The following is a 27,170-nucleotide window of genomic DNA, read 5'->3' as shown; positions in this document are numbered from 1 at the left end:
TTAAGCATTACACAAATTAAGCTAAAGTATATCAACTTACCAAACCATACGTTCAAAATTTATTTCTTTAATATCTTTCACCTAAAATATAGATTTTTAAAATAATTGTTTTGAATAAGTTAAATTGCTAAAAAAATGAAAAACAATTTTTTATAAATTTAATTATGTTAGAAAAAAACGGCACAGTGTGAGAATGACATAGTTGGTACTAGTATAGATGATATCTGACAATGATTAAAATGTAATAAAAAGAAATGGCGGCGATGGGTAGGAGGAAGGTAGAGTTGAAGGGAGGAAAAGGGTTAGGTTTATATGGAATGTGTTGGATTTCATTAATATTGTCTTAATCTTACCTCTCACCCACTCTATCCTATTTCATAATATTACATAAATATAGTGCATGTCTTACGACTACACTGACCTTGTTATCCAGATAGACTTGTAGATAGATGATAAATTGTGATGTTCCTTGTTGACGTCGATATTTTAAGTTAATTAAGTAAACAAAAATACTGATACGAGGGGCAACATACTGAGTTTATTTCTATGATTTGAATTAATTATTTTGACAAATGTGTAAGATTTATTATTAAGGTTGACAAAATAACATAAATTTTACATTATTAACTTTAATATGAAAAAAATAATAGAATGGGGGGAATAATGAGCGAGAATGAACTGAGAGTAAACTGGTATGCTAATTTTCCTAGCCCTTTTATATTAAACAAGTTGGTAAGATGATGAATGGAGGCTAATTTTACTTAAGAATTTAACCATTTTATCCTGTCGTCTGTTCGACGCCATAAATACCCTTATGGTAATTAAAAAGATTGACATTAATGTAAACATGATTCCGAATGAGCGATATATTTGTAAAAAGTAATAAAATAACACTGGTCTGCAACAAAATACTCCTTCACAAAACTATATCATAAATATGAAGATTTTGATGCTCTGAATTTGTTCCCGGAGGCCGATTTTTTCTATCACGTCTCAATTTTTTTCCGAAATATCATAAATTTAGGTTTTTTTTAATTCGTTTTATGAGTTAATATTATAAACAACGTATATACGAATTAGGTTTTTGGTAGTCGTAAGAGAAAGAAAAAAAGGGCCGAAAATGATTTTTATGGTAGTACATATGCGCCTGCTCCGTATTCACTGTGACTTTACAACAGTTGAAAAATCATCTTTTGATTGTTTACGTTCTATATCAAATACTTTAGTAAGTTTTGCTACATCAACTTCATTTTTAGTTATTACAAGTGGCTAGTTATTACTAGTAGCTTCGAAACCCCGGGATAATTATTTTATAAAATAAAAAAAATATTCACAATTTAATAATACAATTTATACTCTATATTTATTTATTTATTTATTTATAAAAATTCTTTAAACTCTTTAAACCTCCGACCCATAAAAATTTCTTATAAATATTTTAAAGAATCTTTGTTTAATGTAATACTTTTATAATGAAAACACTTTTATTTTAACATTTTAAAATTAAATGTAAATATTGTCTAAAAAAAAATTTAATTCCTAATTTATAATTAATTTTTCTTAATAAGTAATTACGTAAAATTTTAACTTTTATTTTTTTTATATTTTTGTTAATCTTACAAAAATTATATTTTTATAGTAATTCTTATCGAACTATAAAAATATAATAAGAAGAAAGAAACAAATTTCTTTCGTCGCATTTACACAATATTATCGTGATTAATTGTAATAAACAAAAAAAAAGATAAAGGGTAGCTTAAGTTAAGGGGGGTAAAGATGGTATTAATGAAATCGTATCTCGGGGTCTAACTATATTTATTTATTAAATAATAAAATATCCCTACCTCATTTATTCCTATTTTTGTTTATTACGTGATTTTTTNTTAAATACAATTAGTTGATCGGATAAAAAAATTGCAATTATAGTATTCTATAATATATATATTGTAATTTTTTTTCTATCATATTAATAAATCAAGAATAGTAAATTCTTTACTTCCTAATAGCTAACTAAATTAAAAGTTTTTGACGAAGGGGTAAAAAAATCACTATCATAAGAAACGCTTACATGTAAATCTGTAAATAATGTTTAATTCTAAAAAATTAGTGGATAATTACAAAGTAACATCAACTATTTCCTTAATTATATCCAGATTAGTAATTCTTAGATTCAAAAATATAATATAAAAATATATATTATATAATTGTTTTATTGAACTGTTTTTATATTATTATTGATATTGATTTTTAATATGTTAAAAGTAATAATTTTTAACCTTCTTTGTTTCGACTTTTAAAGAGAAAGTTTATAATAAAAAAAAAAAAAATGTATAACTATAACTCGCAAGTTTGAAATTGACGTTATTAAATAGAAAAAAATGAAATTCTTAAGATTAATATGCAGACAGAAAATTTTATAATTACTGTTTACATTAAATTTATCAGGAAAGATTTTTTTTTTAAATTTTATCGTAATAGATCACTTCAATAAAAATCATATTAATAATTTCTAATTAACTTTTGGTGTTTAAAAAGATTCTACAATGAAAATATTCAGAACTCAATTCATTGTAATGACTTACTTTAACTAAAAAAACCATTAAAAAAAAAACCCAGCACAGTGGGGTCGCAGCATAGTGGGGATATTGCATAGTTGGGTACAGTATAGATTTAATCTGACAGTGATTAAAATCAATATCATAAAAAACGCTTCGATTTGTAAATCTATAGTGTTTAATTCTTGAAAAAATTGATGGATAATTACAAAAATATAATAGAACAAGGAAAAGAACGCTTTTCGGGAAAAATTACTTAGCGTGCTCGGATTTAAAATTTTTTTTTTTCAACGTAAGTACTCAGTCATCAGACTCCGGGAAAATTATTGGCGAAGTTCCGAAAATTTTTGCCGCTTTTTTATAAGTCCAGGCTCATGATTTTAATATGCGCAGTGATTCATTTCTACTCATACGTTTATTATGAACCTTAATTATATGGTGTAATATGTATTATTATTAGGACACTATTTCCCATTTGCACTATATTTTATCGAGGAATATTATATGTTATATATAAATTACAAGACGATTATAATTATATAAGTTTGTACTTTCATTATTAGAACAGTACATTATTAATAATCTTTGTTTAATTTTAAAAAATTTATGGATTATTCCAAAAGCTACATGATCTGCTATTTCCTTATTTATAAATACTACTTTCTTAAAAAAATTTTATTGATCCATACACTTTTCAATAAGTTATAGCATTATAAAGTTAAAAATGTAAAACATAAAATCGAGAATTTTCACACAAAAATAGCATTTGGTAGCCATTTTCAACACAAAGACAAGTCTAAAGGTCAAATTTTTTTTTCCCGTAATAAATTACATTACATTAAGTCCAAAATTATTTTTCTTCAAGCAATTCAAGCAACAAGACAATCCATGAAAGCTTTAACACATTCATAAAAAAATATTATTTTGCTTTTTTAATATTTGAAAAAGTTATGGCAGTTTTGAGTACAAAAAACATCCCGATAAAAGGTGATTTTTATCGCAAACATTACATTTTTTTTTTAATTTCGACAGCCATTTGCACACAGAAGATAAGATGTCGGGACAATTTTTTTTTATTCATTTTATAGTATATAACATAACCTTTGATTTGATATATGTTTAAAGAACGCAGTATTTCCGGAACATTTTTAAAAGTTCAATTTAAAAAGTTCTATGTTTTATGCGATGTTTCAAGTTTTGAGCGACGCCTATATAAGGGGAAATCGTCAAAATTTATTAAAAAGTATGTCAAATGAAAGATGTACTTATAATGTACTTAGAAAAAAAAAAATTTGTGCTGATACTTACATTTTTAAAAAAGTTATAGCATTTTTAAGTTGAAAATTTCAAATCGAAAATTTTAACACAAAAATAGCGTTTTTTTAATTACGGCAGCCTGTATGTAATTTCATTTCATTCGATATCATTTTTTTTGAAAATCTAACACTTATTCTGCTCACAGAGGGAGATTTAAAATAGCAACTTTTTACAAAAACTAACTTTTTCAACTTAATTTTTGAAAATGTTCCAGAAATACTGCATCCTTTAAACATATATCAAATTAAAACCCAGCACAGTGAGGTCGGGGCATAGTGGAGACGTTGCATAGTTGGGTCCAGCAGGCCCGGTCGCAAGGGGGGGGGGTTTGGGGGTTCAAACCCCCCCCATTGACGAAAAATATATATCATGTTTTTCATTTTTAATTGATTATATTAGATATTTGATTATCTTATTTGTTATAAAAATTGCAGAGGACTGTTAGCATTGCATATTCTTTTTGGTTTATACATTTTAATTAATTATTTATTTTATTAATAAACCGTTAAAAAATGTATTTATAAGAGCTTATTTCAGGATTTTTAAGTGCATAAGTGCACGCATAATCAGTTTTTTTAGGGGACAGAAGTCTTGTGCTCTAGTTATAAAATAATAATGCATAACATAATAGCACACCACTATTATTGTGTTACTCTCGTGTTTGGTGTTTATCGGTTTCCGTTGAGACGCTATCGACAAAATATAATGACCGCGACGGCGACGTGAAGAACACGAGTATGACACGATAACGGAAAAGATGTTCATAACAAAGTGTAAGACGTTAGTTATACAAAAACAAAATATATACATATAGAAAGTAGAACTTTTTCAACTTAACTTTTGAAAGTGTTCCGGAAGGTCAGACACTTTTATATATATCTTAAATTGAAGCTTATGTAATATACTTTAATTTGAAAAAAAAAATTGACCTCTGGACTTGTCTTCACGGCGAAAATGGCTACCGAATGCTATTTTCGTGTGAAAGTTCTCGATTTTATTATTTATATAATATTTAACTTTATAATGCTATAACTTATTGAAAAGTTTATGGATCCACACAATTTTTTTATGAGAAATAATATTTTTTAATAAATCCTTTTTCATTTGACATACTTTATCTTTATCGAGATATTAATAAGGAACCAGCAGATCAAGTAGCTTTTGGAATAAAACACCAATTTTTTTTAAATTAAGCACTATCTAAAGATTTGCATCGAAGCGTTTATTTTTGATAGTGATTTTAATCACTGTCAGATATCATTATACTTGATCCAACTATACCACGTCACAACTGTGCCGCGACCCCCTGTGCTGGGTTTTTTAAATTAATTTTTTTCAAATTTATTATTGATTTTGATTTTTAATATGTTAAAAGTAATCATTTTAAATCTACTTTTTATTGTCCTTTAAAGTGAAAGTTTCAATAAAAAAAAAAAAAATGAATTTATAACCATAACTTTTAGCTGAACTTGCAAGTTTGAAATTGACATTATTAAATAGAAAAAAATGAAATTGTTAAGATTAATATGCAATTAGGAGATTTTATAATTACTATTTAATTAACAAATAAAAAAAATTTATTTGTATTAATTACTAATCCATTTTTTTTACACCATAAACTGAATTTATCTAAATCTGATTGTAATTTACCACATTCATCAACTGATTGAATGGTCATAAATAACTTAAGATCATCCGCAAAAAGCAGATAGTTGCAGTGTTGAAAAATTCGACATAAATCATTAATAAAAACGATAAAAAGTAAAGGAGACAAATGGCCACCTTGTGGTACACCTGAAGTAACATTAATTATATTCGAAGTAAAATTATCTATTTTGATTTGTTGATTTCTATTTTTGAGAAAGGAAGAAAACCACGCAAGCATTGGATTACCTACACCCAAAAGTCTTAGCTTTTTTAACAAAATTGAATGATCAACTTTATCGAAAGCTTTCTTGAGATCAGTATACACAGCGTCAACGCGGCCTCCAGAGCTTATATCGGATATTAAAGTAGTGTAAAAAGTAAGAAGATTTGTTATAGTTGATTTTGATGAACGGAAGCCATGTTGATTATTAACTAAAATAGGTTGAAATGTATATGCAAGCTTAGGTAGTAATAATTTTTCAAATAACTTTGGTAAGACATTAAGCTTAGATATGGGGCGATAATTAGTTACCTCACTTCTATCACCAGATTTAAAAATAGGATATATAAAGCTAAATTTCCAAAGATCTGGAAAACAACCAGATGATAAAGAAAGGGAATAAAGGAAGTGAATCGGCCGGGCAAGAGCACAACGACAATTATTAAGAAATATTTCAGAAATTAAATCAGGTCCAGTTGAAGTGCTATTTTTAAGATGAGAAAGACCTTCATAATTATCTGATAAAGATAAATCACATTTGGAAAAATCAATTTTATCACTTTCGTAATTATCCAAATACAACGGATCAGTATTATGTGCTGAGAATACTGAACCAAAATATTCACCAAAAATATTAGCAATGTCTCTCATATTATCAAAGCGCAAATTCTCGTACTTCATTACATTAGGCAGTCGGTTTACATTTTTACAATTCTTTATATATTTCCAAAAGTATTTAGGATTATTTATTAAACTGTTTTGAACTTTATTTAAATAATCAGAATAGCATTGCTTAGATAAAAATTTACAAGTTGCACGGGTAGATGAAAATTCATTATAGATTGACTGTAATCCATATTTTTTAAATTTTTTATGCAAATATTTTTTTTTGTGTATAAGGGACTTTAATTCTTTTGAAAACCATAGTGGAAAAGAAGATTTATAAGAGTATATTTTAGGCACATTAGCATCTAACACTCTAGAGATTATTTCATAAAACTTACTTAATGCTATGTTAATTTCATTTAAATTATAAAGACAAGACCAATCTACATAATTTAATAAATTAACTAATAAAGGAAAATTAGCATGGTTAAAGTCATAATACCATGTATTATTCTTATATCTTGAATTATAACTATCATAATTGTATACATTACTAATTATTAATGATGGATGATATCTATCGGGAGAAACTAAATTGTCATTAGACCGAGATACCAGAGTTGAATTATTATTAACAAAAACTAAATCTAAAGAATTATTAAAGTCGTTTAACACAGTATTATTGAAAGGTTACAAATATATAAAAATCAAATTAATTGGCCGCAACGAAAAATTTGTAACTTTCATGGCGTTTTACAAAATTATAAGAAGAGGGTCGCCAACCTACTGGGCGAGACAGTGTATTGTCGGACCACAGTAGGATTTTAAAAAAATTAACTATTGTATATTAAAACAATTAGAAACAAATATATAATTAATAAATATCAAAGTTGATGTCCGTTGAGTCGTTGATAGTAGATGTACACCAAAACCTCGTGACAGTTGTCACATAACCATATAGATCAGGGATGACCTTATACAAGGCCGTTGCCCGTACCTTATAAACTAGGGGAGTTGATTTTTGAAAGAAAAAAAAATACACGAGTCCATTGAAGATGGAACAGCCAAAAAAAAAAAAAAACAGATGATGGTTAAGTTAAATTAAGGGGACTTTATTAAGTAAAAAAAAAAAAAACAAAAAATTAAGTTAACACGAGGCAAAAAACCGAATGGTCAAAAAACCTCGTCTATAAATTAAAGGGGACAAAGAATGAGAAAAAAAAAAATAGATATTAATAAAAAAAATTAGTTACACCTACACTTTTATTATTAGAGAATACGATGAACGTCTTCGGGTACCCGCCGGCTATTAATCGCAGCATTGCCGCTAAGCACGGCGGGTATACGTCCCAAGTAAGCGACTGGTTTCTGGCAGTTAGGCTTAGCTTGCAAGACGTTGGGACACCCCGGAATAAAATGCACTACGTCACCACATTGTACCAATAATATATTCATCACCCAATAAAAAAAATAGTATCAAACCTATATAAAAAAATCACAAAAAATATGGATATAACATGACAGGTGGTCTTTTACACGCCTGTCATGTTGCGGGACCTAAATAAGAAAAATATAAGGACACCTACAAAAAAAATATATAAAAAAAATTGGCAACACGTGCTTATGGCACGGAGCACAAAAAAAAATAATCAGGCTCAAAACATTAAAACAAAACTTATACATTACCAGCCCCGAAGGGCTAACGAATATGGAGGCAGGTTTAGCCGACGCCAATATAAATAATAATTACATTATAAAAAAAAATAACGGACACTCACGAAAATATATATAAAAAAAATGAAAAAGTTGCAGCGCACACAACAACACAAAATTACGACCGCTACGGACGGGAAATAGTGCGACCAGTTCCGACTATGGCTATTCCCCGACAACCCGTCCGACGATTGACCCGGCGGTCCGTTGGCGACCAAACGGCTAGCCTTTAGAGTAGGGGTCAAAAAATAACTAAATACCCAGTGCCGGAAATTATTAAAAACAATTTAAATCATATGGCGACAATGTATGCGGTGAGCAGTGCAAATGACGTTCAAGATAGGAAAGGAGCGGGGTGAATGTACACACAAATGCCGTCCATGAACCGGTCCGAAGTAGTACACAGCTGACTATCTCGCACGCGCATAAACAAATCACAACACCTTATCATGATAATTTTACCAACAAATGCCGTCGCAGTCCGCATTCGGCTCAACACAAATATATATATACAAAAAGACAAAAAAAAACAACCAGATACTTTTGTCACGTTACATTATTTTGATATAAATTTAAAAACGAAAATTTGTTAAAGATTATATTAGCACCTGGTAGATTATGACCAGAATATATAAGACCAGTATCATCACATGAAAATTTTACAGCAGGTAAATTGTAATCGCCAGCTAATATAAAGTGAGTATTATTAGTCATAAAGTAACAGGACAAAGAGTCTACTGCTTCCACGTGAGCTTCATACAAATTAGGAGGACTAGAAGGGGGAATATAACAAGTTCCTAAAATAAATTTATGACTATTCCCTACTCTAACTAATACAAAAATTTGTTCGACATTTATAACTGGTATTGATAATATTTCAGCATTAAAGCGTTTGTGTACACAGATAGCTACATCACCACCTCGATTGTGCGTACTAGTACTCATACACCGGTCATATCTAAATACATTATAGTTATCAAAACCTAGTTCAGAATCAGAAATAGAACCATTTAACCAAGTTTCAGTTAACAAAAAATAATCAACATTAATAATTGGAATACTAGTATTGAGAACGTGAATTTTAGTTCGCAAACCTCTTAAATTTTTATATAAACCAGTGAAAGTTTTTTTCTTATTAACAACATTTTTTTTTTTTACTTTTTATGAAACAATTAAAATACGATAAATTATGATTAGACAAAGAATAAAAATCATGAAATTGATCATTATAACTTACAGAATTATAAAAAGGATTAATTAGTTCTTTGGACATATAGTAGGTACACCTTTGACAAATTTTATAATCAAATTTGCTTCGCCTGCTAAACGTTTACGGTTAAGTTCATCTTTCAGATTCCTTACATGAATTCTTTGATTGTAAGTTAAATCAGCATTGACATAAACTTTTTTCCATTTTTTAATTGCTCGAAGTTTAGATTTATTTTTTAATAGCTTAGAAACGTTAGCTATAGAATCGCATTCGACAAGTATTGGTCTAATTCTGTTATAATGGGGTTTGCCCAGACGTTTTACGCTATTTACTTTTAAATCCAAAGAAATATCTTTTATTAAATCACTAACGATTTTACAAGAGGATTCTAAAGTTTCATTAGGCGTTTCAATAATATTATAAAAAATTACATTTTTTTGTTTTAAAACCCTATTTTGAGCCTCGGTAATTATTTCCTCGGAAGATATCGGATTAAAAATCGGACTATTCGTCGATTCTAACAATGAAATTTTTTCACGTAATAAGTTTATATCAATTTTTAAGGCTTTGTTTTCTTCCCATAACATGTTTAAAGATTTTATCATACCTTCTAACGAAGAATTAAGATTGCTAAGTTTAGCCTCATAATTAATTAGCTTTTCATTTAACACTTTGTTTTGGATATCTTGAGACGAATTCATTGATTTGAGTTTTTTCATAACGTCAGATAAATTATATTCAACATGTAGTAAACTTGAATTAACACTTTTTTTAACTGGAGTATCAACTTTATTCATGTTAGGCATCGTAAAAAATAATGAAAGCAATTCAAAAAATAAATTATGTAACAAACTAAAAAGTTCTACGAACTATATGTTATCTGTACTGTACTTTACTGTGAATATGGGGATGAACATCGTTCCAATAATGCCGATTATGGCTGTTCACAGTGCAATTATTATGGAAGCGAGCCTCATCAGTCCAAAGCAGTTTTGACAAAAAAGCAGGATTTTCATCAATTGTCATTGTCATTAATGTGGCATAATGTAATGGACGGTCAAAATCACTAGTCCTTAACTTTTATACAGGAGTGAATTTATAAGAGTGAAATTTATTACTTTTGACAATTCGTTGAATAGTATTGTATTGCAAACCCAATTTTTCTAAAAATAAATTATTCAATAATTATTGATGATTTAACTTAGTATCACACAGACTGATCAATTTTGGGTAAGATACTCATTTTCTCAAAAACCATTGAAAATGTTTAATTTTTGTAAAGTAAAAAATTATTTGCTTTAAAAATTTATAATAATATGTGGTAAAATAATTTTTTTTTAAAATTTAGGATTAAAAAATCTAAAAATTTTAAGTTAAAATATTTTTAAATGGTAGCCTTTTTTAATTTAATATGATAGGAGAATAATTGCCTTTATGCAATGGACCGTTCATTTGTTATAGCATTTTAATATATATTATTGGTTCATTGTATAAAATAAATTGTAAGAACTAAATTATTTCTAATTTTTTTTTCTATCATATCAAATTTAAAATAGAGGCTTCTATTATTAAAAATTAATTTTAAGTTTTTTAAACCCTGAAAAGTTAAAAAAAAATTATTGTTAATATTGCAGTGTTTTGATCCAAAAAAAATTTTCTCTTTACAAAATTTTTCTGGACGTCTTATCCATAATTAATGATTACATATAAATACTTTTTACAAATCTTAGTGATGATTCCGGTTTAGCTGTTAGAAAAACCAACACTGCAGTTGTATTTTTAATATTAATTGATCTTGGTTTATATGTGGAGGGATAGGGAAATTTAAAACTACCCGAAATTATCATATTATTGGAATTATATAGATGAACCCTATACTTCCATTTTTCTTTTGGAGCTCTTAAAAGATCAAATGATTCAGCAGCAGCTATTACAGCGAGTAGTGTTTGTAAAATTCTTAAAGTTCATTTTGAGTAAAAGAAAAAGTTTAGTTTAATGAATGTTTTACTCATATGTATTCATACAAAGTCTATATGATTACTAATCGTTTCAATATTAATATTGTAAGACTACAAAACTAAAAAAAGTTAATCTTTAGGTATAAGAGGCGGTCAAGTTTTATAGTCCTAGATGACAATAACTAAATTTATGTGAAGAGTTACACTAATAAACGAAGTTATTTATTTAACATATAAACTGAACTTATTTTATAAGTTTATTTGAACAATTAAAGAATAAATTTCACTTGTAATTTTAACTTTTAATGTAGCAAAATATAAACTGAATACTCCTATGTATCAAAAGCATTAATAAATACTTAGTTAAAAATCGTAAAATAATAATTAAATAAAATGAAAAGCTCTATGGAGCGTAGTAGAAGACAACTGAATGAATAAAATATAAATTATAAACAAGAAACGCGGCAAAAAAGTTTTCAAACCGTTCAGTGTGGCACGTGGTGATAACCGTACGGCGCAACCATTCTAGTATGCGGGGGCCTTAATGTGAATCAGCGGCGGCGCCTCGATTGGATGGACAAACAACTGGTTAATATTAAAAATAACTAACAAAGTGGAATTCTACAATTGTTGTGCTATTGACTATTTACTATAACCTGGTGGGGAATTCACTGCAGTCACCAGCGAACTGTGTAACTGAAATAACTCGAAGCACATGGCGGCTAAGGAAATCTAGCTGTGTCTTATATGAAAAAATAAAGCAATAAAATAAAAATCAAGTCAGCAAATGGTTTTCTTACCTTAGTCACGTAAATCCGGTTTAATCCTTTGACACGCCTTAGATCGTTTAACGAACAAGTAGTCGACACAGTTATAAGAAAAAATAGTTGGCGTAAGCCGTTTATTTTTGATCCACGATTGTCACAAGAATAGTTTAATAATTACATCATTTAACAGAGGTAATTACAATTAGTGGTTCACGAAAAATATAAAACAGAAGCGACACTGAGGCGGAAGTGTTTCTTGACGTGATGTCTGCGGTCCGTTTCCGGCCGTGTCATGAAGATCACTCGCTCAACGAATATTTGTTGAGGGTCGTAGACGGACGTACGGTACTTGCTGGACTTTGTGCCGTGGCGTATGGCACAAAGTATGGCGTATACGCGGTGTTAGTCAGTCAAACTACCGTATACTCATAGTCGGGCGACGGCTGATAAAGGTGACACGGGTCGCGGAGCTCTGTATCAACATTTAATATTACACTTGTTTTAATCAAATTTAATTGACACGTTTACATATGATGTATGTTAGTAAAAATTATTCATAGATTATCGCAGAAAATTTTTATTTACTCATTCTAATTTAAAATATCAATTGTTTTTAAACAAATACAGATAATTATTTAAAATGTAACTATGATATGATTTATCTTTAAGATATTGTTCATTTTTTATTGATTGAGAATTGACACTTGAGACAAAATGGTCTTCTTGGATTAAAAACAATATAGTAATATTTGTAAACTTTTAATAGAAATGTTTTTGAATATATTAACTAATTAATGACAAATGTTTTGAAAATAATATATTGCAATAAAATGTTACAACACACGTGTGTTTGTTTTGAATCACGCTAATAACTTCTTTTTTGTAAGAATGACATATTGCTATTTTACGATGTATGGTTTTAACTTGAATGTGAATAATTAAATAAAATATTTTTTTTACAATAGTTAATGAAAATCGTCTCCCAAAACAGTATTTGAAAATTTAAATTTTAATCTAATTTAAGAAGTACTAGGGGTATTTTCAATAAAAATAAATTCATGAAAATTAGTTCTTTTCGCTATTTATCTATGAAATTTCTATGTATAAAATAATTAGTTAGTTGAATTAGCTAAATTACTGAAAAAATAAACATAATAATTATTCAGGGCATATCTTGAGGTTCGATTTCTCCATTTAATTATATTTACATTTCATTTTTTTTTTTTTTTTTAATACTTGGTGATCGATTAAAAATTTTTTAGTGCATCCAACATTTTATAGGGGACAGATGGTGACACCTTAATCGGGAAATACATCTACAATAAATTGATTAATCATTACCATTATCAAGGTGATAGGAGGTGTCATCTGCCTAATTGGGGAGTACATGTTTAATACATTTTTTAAGCATTACACAAATTAGGCTTAAGTATATCCTAAAATATAGATTTTTAAAATACTTCAGTAGTCTTATTAAATTACAAAATGTGTGTGTGTGATACATTTTTTTTATGTTTATATTGTCATAACACAAAACAAAACACATATGGTAAAAGATATTAGAGTAATTTAGCGTGTACGAAGATGATGTTGAGTCTGCTGCCTTGGTATTCACGTGCGTGTAATCATACAGCAGTTATCGTGTTCGGCTGACACTCCGGGTTAGCTGTGGATGTTGAAAGGCCGTTGTTATGGGAAGGAAATATAGGTAACACCTAGTTATGAGGCACAGACGAAGTGCAAGACACAAATACTTTGGGTATAGGAGAGAATAAAGAACAGGGGTAGCCGAGTATGAGGTGAACACGAAGTACAAGAATCAAGTACTCTGAAATGTCGAGGACGAGAGTAGGTAGGTGAAAAAGGAAAAACAACGACTTGACTTTATGCAGTTAGCCGGACAGCGACAACCGAATACTGAGACTAATGAATGACACAAAGCACTGGAGTGGGCTGACAATGATGGCCAGGACTTTTGGGTTTAAATAGTCATTTGAACGATTGCCCATTTTGCATTAAATACTAATCGTTAATTCATCAGTCTCTAAAAGCGGATGCGCTATCTGTTTTTTTATTTTAATAATTTTTACAATAAAAGTAACGTGACACCATCACAATATAGAACTAATAAAATTGTTCTGAATAAGTTAAACGGCTAAAAAAATGAAAAACAATTTCTATAGATTTAATTACGTTGGATAAAATATTAACGGTTTTCTAATATCTACGTCATTTAGGTGAATTAAGTATTTATACTTTTGTTGTTCACTCAAAGTTTGGCCTCAGATTTTTTAGTAGTAAACAATTATCATACAAGCAACTAGAAATAAAAACATCAACATTATATTTTGATCTAAAACTACTGGGTGATTTTTTAACAACATCTCACAGAATATCTTCGAAAATATTAATCATTATTTTAATTTATATAACACTAATGGTTTTGTATGAAGCTTCTTTACACAAAAAATTAATTTTTTGCTACCATATCTTATATGTATTCTAAACTCGTATCAATTTTTTAAATTGCAACCTTAACTTTTTTTATATCTTCAAATTTATTCAATAAAAAAAATGTTCGTCTAAATTTCTTTTTTTTCAAAGCAGTTACAGTTGCTTCAAATTAAAAGGCCGTCAGAAAAAAAGCATAATTATTTTTAATAAACTGCTTCTTTATTTGGTCGTTAATATATAATACAAATTGTTATAAGGTGTAAAAAAGTAAAGGTATGTTATTATAGACGTTCTTTAAAAACCCATATAACCAAAATACTCTCAATTATTGCTGATTATTTGATCTTTATCAGTTAACTAAAACCATTCCCAGAGTTAATATTAAATTGTCATTTATTAATAACGACATAGACTCATTGAATCAACACACTTATGGACTGTATATCTTATGTCTGATTGAACAAATTTTTGAGTTTTCTTTTTTTTTAATTTTAAGTAAAACTACAAACATTAGTAAATCAATTTTTATTCGTTTAAGCTACAACTATACGATAAGAAGGCACGTCGCCTAAATTAAAACTTAATTTTAGTGGTGATCAACGATCGTCCACGTACATGTTATTGATTACGATAGTCGGATCTAACATAGCGGGATCCTTAAAACACTGTTTAAAATTAAAGATTATTAAACAAATCAAATAAACAGAAAAAAAATACTACAAATAAAACTTATCAAATAGATTTAACAATTTGTATTCGACAATAATTATCGAACAAACACACATTTGGACTCTAATAATTTATCTACACAATAAATATAAATAAATAAACAAATAAATAATCAAAAAATATTTAATTTCAACAGAATGAATCATCGAAGCAATTTAACTCATCGTTTGATTGCCTTTAAAAGGTAACGGACATAATTGTCGTACCGCTAATAATTGGTTTCACTGTTTGTAGTCTTAATTGTCGCAGAACGTATAATACCATCTTTACCATACTGTACCGCTAGTAGGCGACCCAACTTCCAACTTCGGACATAAACGACTCTCCGATTAAAAAATGTGCTGGCGTAAAGGATTAGAAGGATCGGGGAAAGAGCAGTCAATGTTCACGTAGAAATAACAAACGCGTGTATTTACACTTATCACTCGGTAACACTAAAGGATGACGTTGACATTCATCAATAGACAATGCATTTTTCAGCCTACCACCAATTCTAATAAAATGTTTATCGTCTAAAACCGGTCTTAATCATAACAATTTACTTTTCTTTGACACCTCTTTACCATTTATCAAACAACTAATTTCTATGGAAAAATAATTAGATAAGTCTATTTTTTGCGGTACCGTGAAAGACGGATCCGCTAATTGAATACCTTCCGGAATAAAACATTTACTTTTTACATCATTCGACGGAATAAATCCTGTTATCTTCGGAACGACCAAAAATTGTACTTCTATTTTGAATAAATTAATGCGCGATGTAATTACTGCAATAACCACTGAGGTAATATTTTTTTTAGTATCTCCTATGCCAATGACACTGTGGTGTACTCTCGATTTACGCAACCACAATAATTGTACCATGTATTCACTTATAAAGTTACACTGTAAACCATAATCCAGCAAAATTCTACATTTTTCTTTTCCACCTTTAACATTACCTGTATAAGCTTCTACTGTTGACAACAACACTTGTTCGTGTAATTAAGCCGCTGCAATGGCGCTCGTTGATACGTTATCTGAGACTATTGAATTATCGTTTGTAGTATTATTATCTACTTTTATTCCTTGATTTAGAGTTGTATTGAAATGCAACAGTACTCTGTGTGGTTTTGAACACTTTAAACAATAAGGCGCAGTACATTTTTCACTATGCCGTCTCAAACAAATTTTACATAGTTTGAGCGCCGCTGCCTTTTTAATTCTATCCGCAATTGATAATGAAATAAACTGTGGACAACGGTATATTGTATGTGGCAAATCACAAACATAACATTTTAATCCTTGTGTAGTTGTTATTACAGCTGATCTATACTTATTTCAATAGAAAAACATATTTTGGTTACCATATTGTTGGTTACCGCGCGAAAAAATATTTTTGGACGCTCCTACCGCTTTTAATACTTTTACTCTATTTTCCAAAAATGCAATAAATTTGGATACGCGTGCTATTCTATCTTGGGGTAATTCTGCTTCTCATCTACTTAGCGTATTCCTATCAAGTTTAATAGAAGTTAAATACATTAAAATCGGCCCCCATTCTTCAGGTTTTTCTTCTAACATTTTTAATGCACTGATACGACAAACTAAAGAATCCAAAAATTCTCTTAGTTTAACAGCAGAATCCTGATGTACCATTCCTAGCTCAAAAATCTCTTTCACATGGATTCTAATTAATAACTTATTATTTTCATACCTCTCACTTAATATTTTCTGCGCGTTTTCATAATTATTCGCTGTTGTTTCTACATTTTTAATAATATTTGTTGCCTCTCTCGATAAAGATGAGCGCAAATAGCAAAATTTCTGAATATCCGATAAATCCGCATTCACATGTATAAGCTTAGAAAATAAATCATAAAAAGGTTTCCATTCACTGTATTCGCCAGTAAATACTAGAATACTCATAGGAGCTAACTTAACGCGAGGAATAAATTTATTTCTCTGACCACCAGAACTTTGCTAACAAATACATTGATTTTCTCTCATTTCTCTATTTTCGACCTTTGACGAACTTACTCTACCAATTAATTTATTTGCTTTGGCTAATGTTCTAAAAAATAATTCTTCGCATTCCTATCTATATATCTCTTGTTCCTCCATGTTAACCTTTTCTTCAAGCTCTATAGCTCCTTGAATCACTTCGAACTCTGACCAAGCAGTCTCTATATTTTCTATCCGAAATGGTATTTGCTCTATTGAGACTTTTCCGCTACTTAAATATTTTTCAAATTTTACAAAAGACGTTTTTAATTGTCCTGCGCAAAATTAATGTTCGTTTCCCTTATGTCTAAGGTAAGTGAGGATGCGCTGTGAAGTTTAATATTATTAACAGCTGATATTCAGCAATGTAATTCCTATTCTGTTACTACTATTAATTATATTATCCTATACCCACATACGAGGTATTATAACCTATTTAAAGTTTAAATAGTACGATCAATATACATATTCAATGTACACAAGAGAAATTATACCTAATATTTTCATGCAGTTAAATAAATTAACTTAAAAGGTAAAAAGGTAAATAGTCGTTTGACTTCCTATGAACTAATATAGGGAATTTCCTTTGTCTGGTCATTCCGCTCGTAAAAGCGGTATTGAGCATTTGTAATTTGGCGCTCCCCGCATTGCGGGGGAGTTATTTACGCCACTGTATAGATAAGTTGGGTTGGGTTTGGTTTTAAACTTATCTATACATGAATACACTCCTCGTAGAGTATACGCGCCGATTTATTACTATTCCCATCTTTTGTATTTTATTTGGTGGCAAGTTGGATTTTTAATTATAATAAGTAAAAAAAATTATTATACTTTTGTATAATTAAATAAATTATAATGCATAGGGTAATTGATTTTTATAATATACAGGTGAATCACAAAAATATGATAAATTCATTTACTTTGGATCCAATTAGTATTTTACATTAATTTAATTGTAAGGCATTGTTATACTTTTGACTATACAAATAAATACATCGTACCATATTTTTTTGAAATTTATTAGCAATATTTAAAAATTTCAAGATAGCAATTTTGTAAAGTAGATTTTGAGAATAAAATATTTTTTTAATGTTAAATAGTAAATTATGTGTAAATCATTCAAGCGTAAATAACTCCGACGGATAAAGTTACATACTTATGATTAACATTTAGCATCAAAAAATTCCGTTTCCTTTTATAATTTTCTCAGTTCATATGTAATATTTTGATTTTGTAAATAACTAAATATTTCAAGTTTTCTCAAACTTTAAAATTCTTCAGGTAATTTACTACTAAAATTAATAAGATATTTTTTATCAATTTTTCTTAAAACTCACTAATCAAAATAACTATTTTGTAATTTTTATTTATAGTTTTCGTAAATTTAAAATTAAAAAAATTTGTTTATAAATTTAATAAACTGTGATATGTTATGTTGTTTAAATAGTCCAAAAGTATAAAAATTATTTAAATATGAAATTAGTATAAAATATTAATTGGATCATATATGTATATGTCAATACATACATTATACTTTTTTGTAATAATATGTAACATAATATTATTGTAAATAATATTTTATTAATTTTTACAAATCATTCAAAAATAATTTCAGACATGTAAAATTATAAAACCAATCCATTTTATTTTGACGAATTATCAAAATCGATAGCCAAATTCCTTTGTAATTTTATCTACAATTTCTGAAATATAATAAAATTGTAAAATTATTAACAATATGGGAGTTGGGATTTTATTCCTAAAAATAATTAAGTAGAATTAAATAATACAGAAGTTACATTAGTAAATTTGCGACATAAGGTTTAAAGGATTCCCATTGCAAATATTTAAATAATAATACAATGTTTTTGATATTTTTGATTTTTAACACATAACAAATACTTTATTTGAAATTTTTTTTTTCCTAAATTAGGCTTGATCTTAAAACAATGAAACCAAGCCATAATTGGATTTAATAAGAAAAATATAATTTAACATAAGGCAAAAAGAATTAAGATGAGTTTCCATTATATCAAAAAGTGTTTTAGTAATAATAAAATAAATTGAGTTGTAATAGACTATAATACCTTAATTAAAGAATAATATTAATAATTATTTTGATTCTTAAAGTTCCATGTTTTACTAGACTTATAAATCATGAAATATTTTTTATGTTCATCCTTATAACCTTATAAAAGTATAAACTTGAAATTTGACTATTAAAACTATTAAAAAATGTTATTAGTATTTTTATTATTTTAAATATGTTATAATGATTACCTTGGTAATTGAGTTTATTTTCCTCGGGCTTATACTGGTTTAGAATATTACTAATTGAATTTTTTTATAATTTTTTTCCAAACAATTTGTTTTTCGATGTAGCTTGTGATGCAGCCATTATAGTAACGATGCCAATATTTGAAGGATCATACATAGAAAATGCGTTTTTTAAAGATAATTCATAGTTTACGAATATATCATACACCAATTGGAAAATTAATACCAAATCAAAATAATTTACTAAAGAATACCAAAAAAATTTCGTTAATATGGAATATTAATCTGCCTGTCAAATTAATAGTATAGCACAAAGAAATACCGTTTCGTTCCTCAAAAAATCTAAAAATATAGTATAGTGGTCTACAATGTTTTGACAAATCTAATAACTTTAGATCTACTAAATATTTTGGGTTATTTATTAGTTATATGTAATCATAGTGTCTTTTATATTTATATTGTTTATTATTTACAACTAAAAAATTGCTATGATAAGTACAATTTTGTTTTTTTCAAAATTTAAAAATTGTCGTTTTTTATAACTTTTTTCTTTTGGACGAAGTATGCATTTTTAAATTAATTGTTTATTTAAGAAAAAAGTAAGTTACATAATTTTGAAAATGAAATTTTCGAGTATAATATAATTTTATGGGCTGATATTTCATTTTTATAAATTTTCAAAACAATCCAACCAAACCCCTATTGAATAAAAAAAAAAAATGAGCTGATTAAAAAGAAATATGTTCAAAGAAAGGAAAATTTATAAAGTACTTTAGACAAAAATTGTATTAGTCCGTACATCTATTAAAAAGTTTGAGTAATAATAAGTAGTTAGAACATTTTTTTAAAACTTTTAGTACATAAATTTTAATTTAATTTACTTTTGAAGCTAAGAATATTTCAACAGTAAAGTTGAAAAGGTTCAATTTTCGTGCAAAAGTTGCTATTTTGAATTCCCCCCGTACGTAGGAAAAGAGTAGCATTAAAATATATATATATCAAAAAAAAAAAAAAGTATTTATAAAAAAAAGTTAGTTTTGGTTATGTTTTTTTCATAATGTTATAATACCTTTAAGAAAAAAAATTGGAAATTTACCCACATTTAAATTCATATTTTATAGGTAATTTCCCCTGTCAAAGGAAATAAAAGAATTTTTTTCAATTTTCAAGGGCAATTGACGAAAGAAATCAGCACAGTGAGAGCTAAGAAAAAGTGGCGACAGACATAAAACAAAAAAAACTTATCATATTAATAAAAAGAACAATATGGCCCGAAATCAATACAACTAGATTCGTACTAATTCTAGTTTAATAAACTAGGCTCCACCTAGCTGGGGCTCCGTCCCAGACCCGGAGCCCTACTAGGCCATCATCATAAGTAGGCGACTGATTCCGGTAGGGGTACCCGCTACGCCGGGCACGATAAGTGTTTTGCAGAAAAAATATTACATCAGAATCAGTGTAACAAAATATATTAAAAGTTTTATAATTAAAATCAGGAAAATTCAAAAATAGAAAATAGTAAAATGTATTGGGAATAAGGTTGACGCTTATTAATGAAGTATTCCCTTTAGGCCTATTCAAAAATTATTTTAGGAGGGTGTTTAATATTTTTTACTTTGTTAAACATGTTATAGAATTTTTTTTGCTAAAAATTAAAGTAATGATGAAAAAAAAGGACATTAGATCCTTATTTATTAGAAGTTGCCTAAAATAATATTGACAGTGCTGGTTCAAAGGGGTCCATATTTCCCTTAAATACACCACTGGTATACACAAAAATTATTAATATTCTAATTATAATAATTGTGTTATATATTATTGTTATTATTAATATTATAGAATAATTTTAAAAAAATCAGCAGGTGTATTATACGTGGGACTATGTAAAATATTTAATTTTGATAAAAATATTAGTAACTGCCATTTAAGGTTGGGCAGCATAGTAGTTATAGATGAATCCCCATTTTAACAATAAACTCATAGACTCATACATCATATATGAGAAAAATTTTTTATTAATAATGTACTGTTCTGATAATAAAAGTACAAACTTATATAATTATAACCGTCTTGAAATTTATATATAACATATAATATTCCTCGATAAAATATAGTGCTATGTGCAAATGCAAATTAGTATCCTAATAAATATGCATATTACACCATATAATTAAGGTTCATTATAAACGTATGAGCATAAATGAATCAGTGCGCATATTAAAATTATGCGAGCAAACTTAAAAAAAAAAAAGAAATTCAATCCGTTGAAATGAAAGGAATATCTCAGGAATGTCATTGGTCGGGTCTGATGAAAATTTCAAACCTTAGGTCGTAAAACGCTAACGTCAGTGAGCGTTTTTCTCAAAAACGGTCAAAATTTTAAAACGCAAAAATTTTCCGACCTTCGCCAATAATTTTCCTGGAGTCTGGTGACCGAGTACTTAAGTTGAAAAAAAAAATTTTGAAAATCCGAACACGCCAAGTAATTTTTTTAGAAAACCGTTTTTTTCCTTGTTCTATTATATAATAAGATAAAAAGACGTAACACATTTTAATTTAGTTTGTAATTCTTTATTTCGTACATATTGACACGCCCGTCGTGATGTTTGGATGATGAGTCCATCGCCCGACTTATCTTTAATACAATATAAAAAAACGAGAAAAAGCTCTTATCTGATTAATAAAATCATTTATATAAGATAAAATGGATCGAACAGATACTTTTAGTGGCATTAGATACTAAACAGAGTAGAGAGTATGTACAAAATTGAAACTCAGCTGTTCGTCCAAGTAACATTAATAACACGACTGACACAGAAAACATCAAAAACATCACGCAGACGGCTCGACCAATAGAAATTTAAATATACAAATTTTTTTAACTAAAAATATATACGCAAAATAATTATACTAGAGTGTTATAAGTTATAATGATTATAAAATTTCAGTGAAACTAGTGACCGAGTCTAGGTATATTTATTGTAATTAAATAATATTTATAATGCTATAACTTATTGAAAAGTTTATGGATCCACACAATTTTTTTATGACAAATAATATTTTTTAATAAACCCTTTTTCATTCGACATACTTTACCTTAATCAGAATATTAATAAGGAACCAGCAGATCAAGTAGCTTTTGGAATAAAACACCAATTTTTTTTAAATTAAGCACTATCTAAAGATTTGCATCGAAGCGTTTATTTTTGATAGTGATTTTAATCACTGTCAGATATCATTATACTTGATCCAACTATGCCACGTCACCACTGTGCCGCGACCCTCTTGTGCTGGGTTTTTTATATTTAGTTAATGATTATATAAATTGTCACCATGGAATGAAATTAGGCTGTATGGTCAATCCTTTCTGTTCCTTAGTTTTTCTTCTTTCACCATTCGTGAGCTGACAGGTCCTCGGGTGTGGTTAGAGTGGACACGGTGAACAACTCAATGGGTCCCCTACATTTATGTAGAGGATTCCATTGACGTTGGTGACATGTCCATTTTACCCTGACCCATGCGTTGGATTTGTCACGATACTTTTTTTTTTTCTGTTGTTTTTTTTTCTTTCTTGAAACGGACATCGAAGCACAAGAAGCCCGCAACCTGAGACATTCGTACGTACAAGCGTCACGCGCGTTGCTACCACGAATGTGTAGTACGGGTTGGCAAGACGAACATTATCCGCGCACTCATACATATGAGAACGAGCCTACCGATTTCTCGTTTACGCGCCAACCATGAGGAGGGGAGTAATTCAAAACAACCGACGGTCATCGGTCTTTTAATGATTTGTCGCCTACCCGCAGCTGGCGGTCTGTATTGGTACCTTACCACGACCTGCGCACCGTATGCGCCTGCTTGCCTGAATATTACGGGAGAAATGAAGAGAACCCACGGGAGTTTCTAGACAGAGCGGAGGATCTACTCCGTCAGAGCTGTATACCACGTGGGTGAACATCGTTGTCCGTTTTTGAACTACAGGGCAGGTTATTGGTTGAGTGAGCTATAAAACTAAATAATATGCCATGGACGGAATTTAGGTCCGAATAACTCGAGTAGTTTGACAATATCGACATCCGGACAGCGCTTGAGACGGACTGTCGCGATAGGGCCCCCGACAAACGTTAAACGAGTTTATTATTCATAAACAACGTTTGGCCGCACGAGTACGTTGTAGGTCACCAGAACAACAACTTGTGCAACAGTTAACGGGGCTTTTACGGGACGATTACCGCGATATGATACGGTTAACGCTCCAACAGCGTCCCGACAGCCAGCCGAACTGCCTCCGTGGCAAACCGCTCAACCAGCGAACGGGTTATGCGAACGCGGACGCACCGCCGACTTCGTGCCGATATTGCGGCGAGCGACACTGGTATCGCCAATGCCCAAAGAGACCGTCGGTATCGGAAAACGGCAATCGGCTAAGAGAGAATTAGTCCACCCCCCAGCCAAAAACAGATCCAAACAGGGCGCAACGTTTTAAACGACGTTTCATTTAAAATGCGCCCTGTCGCTACGCAATTTTTATCAGGTGAAAACATACTACGCATCACGACAGTCGCGCAGAACTGTAATGATATACATAGTACATCATTAATGTCATAATGTATTATTTAAAATTTAAAATCAATCAATTATACAAAATAAAATGTATACCAATAAAAATAAGATATATATATACCTTTTAAATGTTTCAAAATACTAATGAAATTTCGTAGAAAAAGAGTATATATTAATTATATAAAACAAACAGGAAATAATAAACAATATGTAATGGTAGCACATAAGATGTAGGGTAGTTAACTATGTCTAAATTATTGTATAAGATATGATAGTATTTTATAATATGTAGATCATTATTAATGAAAATGTAATAAATAACATGTAATAAATTACGATTAATAAAGAAATAACGGTGGCGTCGGGGATCACTTCTTGCCTTTGAACTACAGTCAAATTTAATATAAAAAGCCAAAAATAAAGAGCATTCTGGGACAGATGCAGTCAGATATTCACAGAAGCACTCACTACGCTTGATCATTCTTGCAAATATATGCAAGAAGTAATCCACCGTCAACACAATTATATTTGTACAAAAAAATACAACATCTATTTATTTAAGAGTATCACAGAAAATATCAAGGTAGGAATCTATTAAATTCATCAAAAATAAATAAGGTTTAGAATTAAATTTTATGAGTACATAGATTAAGTAGGCATACAGTAAAATCAAGTGATTATCAATAATAATAAATATACCAAGTAAATTTAATAAATCGATAATGTTTGTACAGAGTTACTTGGCAGAGTTATATCGTTGATACGTGTCTATTTCAAGAGTTAGGTTGGAGGTTCATATGTATATCCACCATACCACTCTGAGTAGACACACGAGGTGACTCAATCCCACCTATCATCGATAACCGTCAAAACTCGTGGCATTATTGATATTCAAAAATTGACAATTAATTATAATGAATCCCATATTAATAAAATAAAGATCACTTTATTTTCTATCATCTTTTATCTTTCTTACAGACCCTCGTACTCGTACCCCGAGTAATAATATCATTAATAAAATAAAGTAGTGGATCAAATATGAACCCTAATCCCATCATATTCTAGTTAACTTATTTATTTTAAGCAACTGTCAAAGTGCTCCCTAAATTAATAACCCCTTTTTATATCATTAATACAATAAAGTATTATATTATTTTTCTTTTTTTGATTCACTACAAAACTTAGTTTAATGTATGAATGAAGGTCAATGCATGTTTCTCTATCATACTACTAATGTACTGAGACAGCAAATATGGGGTTCAGGCGCATCTAGTTTTCGATGTTTTGTGACCAGCCCAGCTGGGTCTGGTAAATCTGTACTAATACGGGCTTTAGCTCAATCCACAATTCGAATAGCTAATCTTAGGCCAGATATAGATGATTTGTCACTCACTCCTATACTACTTACTGCACCTACAGGAAAAGCAGCATTTGGTATAAGAGGTTTAATACTTCATGCGGCATTTAAATTGCCAATTAATCAATTTTCTGGAATATTACCAAAACATGGCGCTGACATATCAAATACTCTTCGGTGTCATTTGGCAAATGTCAAACTTTTAATAATTTATGAAATTTCTATGGTTGGCTTAAAGACTCTTAGTTATATTGATCAAAGACTTAGGCATGTTCTACGTGTTGACAAACCATTTGGTTATATAAATGTTATTGTTTTCAGTGATTTTTACCAATTACCACCAGTTTTATCTACTCCACTGTACGAATATTTTGATCAAATAATTGCAAAATATCCAACAGCAATAGAATTAATAGCGACAAAAGCGATATGGGAAACTTTTCAGTTTTATGAATTACAAGAAATTATGAGACAAAGAGATGACAAAGAATTTGCTGAAGTATTAACTAAATTAGTAAGGGGAGAATTAATTAAAAAGGATATATACTTTTTTATGAAACTCGTAAAACTGTTGGAAATTAGTTTTCAACCTGGAGTTATGCATCTATGGACAACAAATAAAGAGGTGGACGATATGAATACGAGAGTATTAAACAGTTTAAATACTACTAGTTTTGTATCTGAAGCAATAGATACAACAGGGAAAAAAGTTGATATTACTGCTGCAAAGAAACTTCCAAGGCAAAAAACTATGGGATTGCCTAAAACACTTATACTGAAGGTAACAGCGAAATACATGATTGTTACAAATATCTGTACAGAAGACGGAATTGTTAATGGTGCCTTTGGAGAACTGATGCAAATCAACCGCACAATAACTACTAGTGGTAAAGAAGTTGCTCATAGAGTGTGGATAAAATTTGATGAACCAGAAGTAGGCTCAATTACAAGACAAAAAGTTGAAGGAAAGTTGTCCCCTCAAGGAGAAGTATCCGACGATTGGTCTCACTAGACACCTATTGAAATTACGCACTTGGAGTTTCAAATTGGAAATTCAGAGAAACGGAAGGTAACTAGAACGCAATTACTTTTAGTTGAGGCATTAGCATTGACTGTTCATAAATCACAAGGTGCAACATATGAAAATGTTGCATACCATGTGCCTAAAAAGTATTTACTGTGTAATATGCTTTATGTAGGATGCAGTAGAGCAACATCAGCCAAGGGCTTATGTATAAATTATTTTCCATTTAATCCACCTAAACCATCTTCAAAAGTCAATGCTGAAATGGCTAGACTACGGTCTTGTGAAATAAAACCTAAATTTTCATTTTTAACATCAGACAATCTGTCGATATATTGTGTTTCACACAATATAAGATCANATTTTCATTTTTAACATCAGACAATCTGTCGATATATTGTGTTTCACACAATACTAGACGTAGTATTTCCGGAACACTTTCAAAAGTTAAGTTGAAAAAGTTCTATTTTTTATACAATATTTCAAGTTTTGAACGACCCCTATATAAGGGGAAATTGTCCAATTTTAATAAAAAGTATGTCTAATGAAAGATGTCTTTATAATATATTTAGAAAAAAAAAATTTGTGCTGATAATTACATTTTTCGAAAAGTTATAGCACTTTTAAGTTGAAAATTAAAAATCGAAAATCGAAATTTTAACACAAAAATAGTGTTTTTTTAACTACTGCAGCCGTTTACATGCTGAAGATAAAGTGTCGGGACAAATAATTTTTTTTTCATTTTATAGCACATAAAATAAGCTTTAATTTGATATATTGTAAT

At 29.1% G+C, this 27,170-nt stretch overlaps 1 protein-coding gene and 1 long non-coding RNA gene across 2 annotated transcripts; both read right to left on the bottom strand.

Moving 5' to 3' along the window:
• Window positions 1–9,277: 9,277 nt before the first annotated feature.
• LOC126902750 (uncharacterized) lies at window positions 9,278–12,605 on the bottom strand. Its single transcript, XM_050680350.1, has 2 exons — window positions 12,027–12,605; window positions 9,278–10,431 (listed from the first exon to the last, which is right to left on the bottom strand). The coding sequence occupies exon 2, from the start codon at window positions 10,072–10,074 to the stop codon at window positions 9,316–9,318; it is 759 nt and encodes a 252-aa protein (XP_050536307.1). The 5' UTR covers window positions 10,075–10,431; window positions 12,027–12,605; the 3' UTR covers window positions 9,278–9,315.
• A 2,351-nt stretch (window positions 12,606–14,956) lies between these two features.
• LOC126902764 (uncharacterized) lies at window positions 14,957–22,428 on the bottom strand. The gene is made up of 2 exons (XR_007703312.1): window positions 19,440–22,428; window positions 14,957–18,862 (listed from the first exon to the last, which is right to left on the bottom strand). It is a non-coding gene; the product is annotated as an uncharacterized LOC126902764 (long non-coding RNA).
• Window positions 22,429–27,170: the final 4,742 nt, after the last annotated feature.

The sequence above is a fragment of the Daktulosphaira vitifoliae genome, unplaced genomic scaffold (assembly GCF_025091365.1).
Source record: "Daktulosphaira vitifoliae isolate Bord-2020 unplaced genomic scaffold, ASM2509136v1 Scaffold_3, whole genome shotgun sequence".
Taxonomy (NCBI): domain Eukaryota; kingdom Metazoa; phylum Arthropoda; class Insecta; order Hemiptera; family Phylloxeridae; genus Daktulosphaira; species Daktulosphaira vitifoliae.
Note: the sequence above shows the minus strand (reverse complement) of the source record. Positions and strands in the feature narration are given on the sequence as shown.